Here is a 9,916-nt window from a genome sequence, read left to right as displayed (position 1 = left end):
TTTGGAGAAAGTCAAAGGAAGCCTTCAACCCACATAGCCTGTTCCCAGCTCTTAAACATGGCTGTGGATCAGTTATGGCATGGGCAGCCACCTTGTGGGAGTCATTGGTAAGATTACTACTCTCCATGGTGGAATTACAGCCTAAGAATAGAAACCAGTTTTAGCTGATGTTGTTTCCTCAAGATGCTCCCATGTTTCCAAGACGATATTGCCCCCATACACACTGCTACGTGGATTCAAGAGCGGGTTCACAAACTCCAAGATGAGGGCAACTGCCATGGACTCCCCAGTCTCCAGTTTTACAGAACCTTTATGGGAAACTCTGGAACATAGAATACAGACTAGATTTCCACATCCTTTATGTCTCATGAACTGGAGGCTTTCAGTTTTGAAGATTGGTCCAATATGCCACTACAAATGGTTCAAAACTTGTATAGCAGCATTCCAAGCAGGATTGACACTGTTCTGAAGGAAAAGGGCAGCCCAACCTCTCATTACTTAATAAATATTTGTATATTGTTTGGTGATTCCATTATTTTGTCTACCCCTGCACGTGCGTGCGTGCACACACGCACACACACACTCACACACACACACACACACACACACACACACACACACACACACAGTGTTCTTGATCTGAACTCCACTTTCTCCTCAGCCATTGATGGAATCCCCTTTGTCCTGGACCCTAAATTTGAGGCACCACCCCATGGCACGGTGAGTACCTCATGGCTCACTGTGAAAAACAGGAACCTGGAATTTAACTGTAAAAAAATCAGTCTTTGGTTTAACTATGAAAAACATGAATCCTGACTTTCACTGTAAAAAATCAGGGGACTGAGTTTAACCATAAAATTGTGAATCCTGATTTTCACTATAAAAAATGAGAATGTTGAGTTTAACTGCAAAAAACATGAATCATCAGTTTCACTGTAAAAAAAACAGTGAAAGTGAGGATTCATGTTCCTGATTTTGACTGTAGAAACATGAATCTAGACTTTCACTGTAAAAAAAACCTGAATTCTCGCTTTCACTCTAAAAACCAGGAATTCTGAGTTGAAGTTATTAGGAGCCATTTTCTCGAGGTTTCTCAGTAAATCCACGGGGGGGGGGGGGTATTTTCTTTTGTTTAATGTTTACTTTTGTTTGATTTATATGCGTTATCTACCGTCCCTCCATGTGTGACAGGTGGCTTTATCTTACTCCTGTACTGCTCTGTTTCAGGTACCTTCAGACACTCTGAGCAACATTCGTATAAAGTCAATACAAGATATCGAGAATGAAGTGAGTGTGTCTTTTTCTGTGCCAGTATTGTATCGACAGTGATGTTGGTGTGTGTCAGTAGTGTGTTGACAGTGTTTTGTCTGTGATATTATGGTGTGTGTCAGTAGTGTGTTGACAGTGTTCTGTCTGTGATATTGTTGTGTGTCAGTAGTGTGTTGACTGTTTTGTCTGTGATATTGTTGTGTGTCAGTAGTGTGTTGACAGTGTTTTGTCTGTGATATTGTTGTGTGTCAGTAGTGTGTTGACAGTGTTTTGTCTGTGATATTGTTGTGTGTCAGTAGTGTGTTGACATTGCTGTGTTGTGTTATTGTGCAGTATAACTACACCTTCGCAGTGGAGGAGAGAGCTGCCAGAAGAGCTCCGCTCAGGACCTCCCTCTCCTCCCCTCTCCCCTCCCCTTACCCCCTCTCCTCTCCCCTCACCCAGTGACCGGTTGGGGTTGGGATTAGGGGTGTGTAGGATTGCCCTGGGTCAGTCGTTGGGGCAAAAAGGTACTCAAAGATCCAAGCTCCCCCTAACAGCTATATGCATGCATACACTGCACTCATATATAAACTACACTGGCAGCCCCACAGAAATGCTAGAAATACTGAGTATTCATACATGCAGAAATCAATTGTTTTCACTCTTCTTTTGATTATTGTGTTATGTATCATTAAACCTCTTTTTAAAACATATGGACCAAACACAGTGTCTTTATGGTAGTGAATTGTGGATCATTTTTAGGGTATGTTTGTATGTAATGAAGGATAGTTCTTCACATTGCTTTCATTGTAAGGATTTCATTGTCATTGTATATGTTTCAGTTAGAAAATCCACTCCTTTTGGTTAAGTATGAATATCAGTAAACTACAAATATGGGGTGTAGGTGGCAGTGTGGCATAGTGGTAAGGAGCAACGCTTGTAACCAACAGGTTGCTGGTTTGATTCCTTGCGGGGGCACTGCTGCTGTACCCTTGGGTAAGGTACTTACCCAATAACTGCCTCAGTATATATGTAAAATGGATCAAATGGCTGGGTAAATGGATAACATGTAAAAAAACCTGTAACCTATGCAACCGACTTAAGATAAAATTGTCTGCTAAATGACAGTAAGGTGTTTACTATGGGTGGTGCTGGGGTTTGAGAGAAAATAAAGGCTGTCTGTTTGCTCCAGATTTCTTGTTTTATTAATTTTTTCCAGAGGTTATCACTTTTACGGAAAGCTGATGATTTACTCCTCGGCCTTCAAGGGACTCCATACAGCAAACACCTGTGTGGCCTCATGATGTCACGTCCTGTTCAAGCTGTTGGACGATTTTTGGATACCTGAAACAGTGTGGAAAGTTTGTTGACAGTGTGAGGAAAGTGTGTTGGGAGTGTAGTGAACATGTTTGAGACTGTGGGGAAAGCATGTTAGGAGTGTGATGAAAGCGTGCTAGGAGTGTGGTGAAGTGTGTTGGGAGGGTAGTGAAAGTGTCTGGGAGTGTGGGGAAGTCACGTTTGGGCTGCAGTGAGCATTCTGAGAATGCGGTGACAGTGTGTTGGGGCATGAGGAGAGCGCGTAGGGAGAAGGATGGCCTGGTGCCTGTGTCGTGGAGTTGTGTAAGTGTTGAGAGTAAATGGATTAGCCTCTGTGAAGGTGCTAAAAGAACAGAGGGAAGCTTTTTAAGTCCCCTTGGATAAGAGTGCCCGCTATGCAACTTACGTTAATGAGGATGTTTCTGCAGCTAAGCCTTGCTTTAAGAATAAAAGTGTAATGAATGTGAACTAACATTAGGCCAGGCCTCCCACAACCTGCATTTAAAGGCTGTAGTCAGCGTCTTTGAAATGCAAGTTATACTAGAGTGCTGACTGTTGCTCTGTGTTATAAAAGTACCCAACTGCATTTTGCCGCAAAAATACGTTTTTATTGTTTGAGACAACATCAGCAAGAATATAAGCCCAATACTGCTTAATCCTTTGTGGCCCATATCCTAACAACATGTACCCATCTGTCAGTGATGTCAGCAGTGCTTGTGGCCAAACCACATGTGGAAATCTGCAGCGATAAATGTGCCCACTGAATTTATTTTAGTTCATCATAAATACATACAAAATTGAATGTACAGAAGTACTATAACAGGACTGACCTTTATAGGCTATCTGATGTATGAAATATCATACCATACAATCCTTCCGTGTATAATGGCCCAGCAAACAGCGGCTTGAAAAAAGAGCTTGCATGTATGCTGTAATGATTTATAACAAATTAATGGATTCTATAGACGAATGATTTCTGAAACAGTAATATTTTATACACACAGGTTTTTGACAAACACAGTACCGTCCAAGGAGGACTGCAAAATACACAGCAGCTGAGAAAATTTGGCTCACAGTTTTACTTTTATAAATAAAGCAAAAAATAAATTAGCAAAGATTCACTGATGCCCTGCCAGACAATGCACAAAATACAGTAGTTCTGCATATTTGAGGGTTTAAAACAATCACCCCCCAGTGGTCAGAGGACTGTACTGCATCTTCAAAGACAAAACTATTTTATAAACATACAGTTTATACAAAATATACACTGTAAAATTAGATATAAGGTTAATGTTCATGCTGTGTCTATGTTTCCCTGTGAACTTAATAAATTATTAGTGTTTATTAAATAAATGTAGAAATTAATAAATTGAAACTGTTTGCCACCAGCAGCTAATTAGTGTGCTTACATCCTTAATTAGCATTTTTTCAGTGGGTGAGTCAGATGTAATAGATGATGACAAGAATTTTGCACCTCCTCCTCATTTCTGGGTCAATCTGTGGGGGGGATTAGCCAGACCTGAAGAGTGTGTGTGTCTGTGTGTTTGTGTGTGTGTGCATGATCAAATGATCAACTTGTTATGAACTCCTGAAGCTGCTTAATAACAAGCTGATCATTTGAATCAGCTGTGTTGGAGCAGGGAGAGATGTAAAACACGCAGGACAAGGGGTCCTCCAGGAGAGGTTTGGGAAATGCTGCTATAGACTATAGATATGGTATAGTGACTATAGCATAGTGACTAACAGTCACTGTCATTGGAAGGAGGTGTGAGGGCACGTCTGTTTTACCATGCCTCTCCATTCTTGCACAGCGTTGGTACCACTGAACTGGGATCAGCAGGTGGGTCACCACCACTCTCTCTGTGTCACCTGTTTCCCCATGACACTCCCTTATTGCAAGGCATGACTGACTCTAGAATCATTGCATCATCATTACATCACTACTATCAGCCAATCACGGGATGGGGTTTTCTGGGCCTATTGCTGCACTGGAAGGTAGGGGAGGGGCTGTGTCCAGGCTGATAATCTAAGGCCAGATGTGATCAGCTGAAATAGTTTGACGTGTTTGGAAATGGATGCTCCCTCTCTGGAAGCTTGCTCTCTCTCTCTCTCTCTCTGCCTCCCTCACCCCCAGGGGCCCTTCCCCCCGCCCTCCTCTTCATCATCATCATCATCATCATCGGTAGCCCTCTTCTTCTTCTTGGTCTCCACCTTGTACTTGAGCCTGCGCAGGGGGTCAGTCAAGCTGCGCATCTTGGACTCGTCGAACTCCTCGGCCAGCATGAAGTTGCGGTCGATGAGCTCGGCCGCCTCCTGCCAGTTCTGGTAGCAGTCGGGGCCGAGGCTGGAGATCTCCTCCACGGCGTTGGGGGAGAGCACCGAGCCGTCTGGCCGTAGCACCACCACGGTGGGGGTCTCCTCCACCTCGAACATCACCTCCAGCTCCCTGTGAGAGGAGCACACGCCCATGGAAACACATGCAAAGCACATACACACAAGCAAAGCACACACACATACACACATGCAAACGCATACACACATGCACACACATACACAAACACATACGCATACACAGCCATGCATGCACACACACACATACACACACAAAAAGCACACACACATGGACACACATACACAAACACACACGTGCATACACAGCCTTGCGCACACACACATACACACACACACACATGCGCAAACATACTCATTCAAACACACAGCCATGCAAACAGTCACACACGCATACCCACACACACGCACACACGCATGTACGCACGCACACACACACATGCACACATACACATGCACAAATTCTACAATCAATTTATGATAGAGCTGTCGGTTCTGCCGTCGGCTTTCAGGCAATGCAGGTATGAGTGTTTCTGCTCAGTAGTGTTTCAGTGTGTCGGTGGCCCTTTCTCTTTAGGTGCGCTGTGATGGACCGTTATGCCTGTGTCTGTGCTGCTGTGTGTCAGTGTGTCTGTGTCTGTGCTGAGCACTGTGGATCAGCGGGGTGGGAGGATTTCCTTGTAAGTGGAAAATGGGATTAATATAATCGACTCGACCATCCTTAAGAAACACCTCTTCCCTTTTCAACAACACTGCACTCCCTCTATACCGCAGCCTCCGCTCCAAAAACAGCACACAACCCAACCGTACAACATCCTATTGCAAGACCACAGTGCACACAATACATGCTGCCTCCATACCATGATCTTATACCGCGTCTATACTGCTGCAATACAACACTACCAAACACAACCCTACCAAATGCAAAGCACACTGCTTCTATAACATAATCCTACTGTAAAAACATGTGCAGTCTCCAAAACACAACACTGTCTCTTTAACACAACCCTGCTGTGAAAGACATACTATATACAGTCTTCATACAACACACTACGAAACACAACACACTTTCTCTATAACACATCCCTACCCGTAAAAACTTACTAACTGCACAGTCTTCATATAACGACCCTACCAAACACAGCACACACTGCCTCTATAACATTATAACACTACCATCCACCATACTACCATACACCATATAGCAAACTGACAGACTGGATCATGTTAATTCTGAGAAATCAGCTCAGCAAAGACCGTTAGGATTTCCTGGAAAGCTGGACCATCCTAACCGAGCCTAACCGAGCTAAGCACCAAGGCAATATTTCTCACCTGTACTTCCTAATCTTTTTTTTTTTTTTTTTTCTGGGGTCATTCATTTTCAAAGTCCCTCAGGCTCTGTAACATTTGATGTATCCAGGATACAGAACTTCAGTCCCTGTCATACCGAGAGATTACACGCACTGTATTTGTATTTATGATGTCTGAGGGTCCTTGAGACCACAACATCACCCAAACGAAGAAAACTGAAAATGTTGGCATTGCACAAACGTACAACGTTTGCCTTGAATTCCTGGACCACGACAGCCCGTGACTGTCTGTACAGATTTTTATGACTTTGGCAACGAGCTATAAAAATTTGTGTTCAGGATATTACATATCTTATACACGTCTACGCCTGATATGTCCTCTGCAGTGAGACAGCAGCAGAGTGCATCAGGTCTCTGCGATTGCCTGATGGACAGCAGCCTTCGGGGTGATATTCTCTGTTCCTTTCTCAGGCTGTGGAAGTGGAAAGGTCCCACGTCTGCAACCGCACTGCATTCACTGAGCTGCCAGCGTAAAAGGAGCTTTGTCTCCGACGTTGCATAAGCCCCAGATTTGTGATTCAATGTGTTCACACAAATGGTTCTGTAGGACGTTACTACAACAGGACCGGCCAAACACAGACATGGAAAATGACATCACCAGAACAAAACCAGGACCACAAAAGTGCCACAGTGTAGGGAACAGATGACCAACAACAGAAACAGAGCCTCTGCAAAAGGATAACAACATAAACGCATTCACAGCGGGAACACAGGAGAAACAAGACCACAACAGGACCACAACAGCAACACAATGGGCCCACAGCAGGAAGAGGACAAGAACAGGACAGCAAGAGAAACAGGACCAAAACAGAAACCAAAACCACCATAGCACCACAGCACAATTGACAACCGTTCCTGAAAGGATGTAGCCATAACACTGCAGCATAGAATGCAGCCATACCTCTAGAGCACAGAATGCAGGTAGAACTCTAGAGCACAGAATACAGGTAGAACTCTAGAACATAGAATGCAGGTAGAACTCTAGAGCACAGAATGCAGGTAGAACTCTAGAACATAGAATGCCTGGTAGAACTCTAGAGCACAGAATGCAGGTAGAACCCAAGAACATAGAATGCCTGGTAATGTTGCAGCTGTTGTGTGAACACAAACCGCTGGGTTCTGAATGGGATCCAACTGCTCTACTCTAAAGGGCGTGATCTGAGGTCAGTGAAAGGACATAACACAGCCCCTTGGTAGGGGTTGGGCCTGGGTGCTGTCAGAACAGAGACCCCATCCTGGCCAAAACCACAGCAAAGACACGCCTATGTTAGGCTGAATGAAGTTCCCGTGGTAATTAAACGCTCTCTGAGTACGGATGTCATGTTTATCTATGAGCACACAATGGACATGCAGTACATACTTCCTGTAGGAGTCTTCGTAGGGCAGGAAGAGACACCGCTTGGGCAGGTCCTTGAGGAACTTCTCCTGCTTCTCCTCGGTTTCGTCCATGGAGACGAAGAGCAGCACCAGCTGGGCGGAGCGCTCCACGTAGAACTCGTCGGTCAGCCGCTTGTAGAAGTCCTTGAGCGTGGGCGCGAACTCCTGGCAGCGCTCGCACTCGCCCGAGCCGAAGAACAGCATGAGGATGCGGTTCTGGAGCCGCAGGGTGATCTCCCGCTCCGTGTCCAGCTCGTCCCGGTCCTTGTTGTTCTTCACCAGGACCTTCCCCAAGAAGAGTTCCACCATGGCGCTGGCGGGCGAGGGGAGAGACAGAGACGTCACCTTCTGCCTAACACCTGCCACCTCTGGTATTCGACACTTATTCTACATGTAGCATTGTGATGTATTTCGGATTCTGTGTTCTAGCGACTGATGTGTCGTATACTTGGCTTCCGTTGCCTAGCCAGGTTGCACAAGTTAACTTGTAGTAGGGCTTGAATGGTGTTATGCTCACACTCACTGGTCTGGGAGTGTTGTTAGCCTGGTCTGACACTGCTGCTCATTCAGCTTGAATGGATGCACTTCTGTTCTGTTGTGCTGGAAGTCGTTCTGGATAAGAGCGTCTGCTAAATGAATGTAAATGCAATGTAATGTAATGTAATGGCCTCGCCTCTTTGCTCATTCAGTCTTCGCGTCAGCCATGTTTAATCAAACCGCCATTCTATCTCTCCCACTTTCACCAGTGGTGTTTCAATCACAGCGCCTGAACAGGGTTAAATGATACGTTTCCCCCACCCTTCTGCTTCAAAGACTGTGAAGGAGAGCCTTCACCACCTCTCCCTTGAACCTAATTGTTATCAATCATTGTTAATTGTGTGCACCTGATGGTGATTTGTAAGGGAACAGCCTATTGGGTAACGAGCCACACCTGACTAATTGAAGGTGAATTGAATACAGATGTGGCTGCAGAGCAGGGAAGGCTCATTGTGTCCCTGCTGTTGGTTATTGCAGGCTGGTTTCCTTTCCTTTGTTTTGTTTTTAACAATAAATTATTGGTTCTTTTAACCTTTTGCTCATTGTGGGCTCATTTATGGGAGAAGTGTTAGGCAGCCTCTCTTCAAAGACACTCACAAAACCAATGAGAGCCAATCGGGTTCTGGGTTTACCAGTGGTGTAAAAACTGGCAGCAGTTGCCAGTGTCTTAAGAACGAGCAGCTCCGTTCGCAGTGACTGGGTCCCTAACTGGGCCCGTTACCATCTACGGAGCAGGTTTATGATCAGAGATCGTAAGTCGAAAGTCTTGCACAGGGGGCTGTCAGTGACCTAATGAGTAAAGTATGCAGGAAGGTGATTAAAGTTATTACGCCCAACCTCACAACATTTACTGTTACTCAAGTGCCCATCTAATGGGGTCTTGAAATTTTTCTGAACGAGGAGGGTCAATACGTTTAAAAATGAAACCCGATACGTTTAAAAAATGAACCAATTTTAATCAGGCATTCTATGCATACATCAAACGGATTAGGCTACAAGGTTTGAAAGATGAACATTTAGTGCGTCTGACTGACCACTTTCCTTAGGTTTTGTTCTCTCCTGCAAGAATGGAGGTGATGGTTCTGTGTCGGGTCTGACTAAACAGTCACCATCACATGAAATATGTGTCTTTACAGCAGAGGTCTGCCATGGCTTAAATCACCCTCAGAACGTTATTCTTGATTTGCAGTCAGGATCACTATCCACTGTGCCACTGCACCCCTGTCTGTTTTGGGGTCACCACCCACTGCTTCAGGGTACCCCACTGTGTGCCAGGGTATCCCACTGTGTGCCAGGGTACCCCACTGTGTGTACCCCACTGTGTCCCAGGTATCCCACTGTGTGCCAGGGTATCCCACTGTGTGCCAGGGTACCCCACTTCACAGTATCTTGTTTCCTGCTCTTCTCTCAATCATCTCAACATGGTGTGGCAGTGCAGTGTAGTGGTAAGGAGCAAAGCTTATAACCGAAAGGTTGCTGGTTCGATTCACCACGGAGGCACTGCTGTACCCTTGGGCAAGGTACTTAACCCACATATACATTTAATCATTTAGCAGACGCTTTTATCCAAAGCGACTTACAAATGAGGGACAGTACAACAGAAGTGAAAAACCATAAACATTTTAGAAGCAGAAGTTGTGCAGCAGCTCAGAGTAAAGCCCAAGCAAAGGTCACACGGCTTCACATGAGAGTTCTTAAATCAATACTATCTTCCA

At 44.9% G+C, this 9,916-nt stretch overlaps 2 protein-coding genes across 2 annotated transcripts in view; one reads left to right on the top strand and one right to left on the bottom strand.

The window, feature by feature from the left end:
• The window catches only part of LOC118792049 (multivesicular body subunit 12A-like), a 10,352-nt gene extending 8,394 nt beyond the window's left edge, over positions 1–1,958 (top strand). Inside the window, exons 8-10 of the mRNA XM_036549749.1 lie at positions 662–720; positions 1,228–1,287; positions 1,603–1,958. Of these exons, the coding sequence (XP_036405642.1) occupies positions 662–720; positions 1,228–1,287; positions 1,603–1,716 (233 nt within the window). The 3' untranslated portion in view covers positions 1,717–1,958. The remainder of the gene's footprint in view (positions 1–661; positions 721–1,227; positions 1,288–1,602) is intronic.
• Positions 1,959–4,692: 2,734 nt separating this feature from the next.
• nxnl1 (nucleoredoxin like 1) lies at positions 4,693–7,973 on the bottom strand. The gene is made up of 2 exons (XM_036520910.1): positions 7,648–7,973; positions 4,693–5,014 (listed from the first exon to the last, which is right to left on the bottom strand). Exons 1-2 carry the CDS (start codon positions 7,971–7,973, stop codon positions 4,693–4,695), a joined length of 648 nt encoding a protein of 215 aa, XP_036376803.1.
• Between the last annotated feature and the right edge of the window lie 1,943 nt (positions 7,974–9,916).

This window comes from Megalops cyprinoides, chromosome 1, assembly GCF_013368585.1.
Source record: "Megalops cyprinoides isolate fMegCyp1 chromosome 1, fMegCyp1.pri, whole genome shotgun sequence".
Lineage (NCBI taxonomy): Eukaryota > Metazoa > Chordata > Actinopteri > Elopiformes > Megalopidae > Megalops > Megalops cyprinoides.
This window is presented reverse-complemented; position numbering and strand designations above follow the sequence as displayed.

What these genes read in the sequence shown, in the direction of transcription:
- nxnl1 (XM_036520910.1), bottom strand. Translation starts at nt 7,973, where the DNA reads ATGGTGGAACTCTTCTTGGGGAAGGTCCTGGTGAAGAACAACAAGGAC. An exon ending in TACGAAGACTCCTACAGGAA is followed by an intron (nt 5,015 to 7,647) that starts GTATGTACTGCA and finishes CTCCTCTCACAG; the next exon opens with GGAGCTGGAGGTGATGTTCG.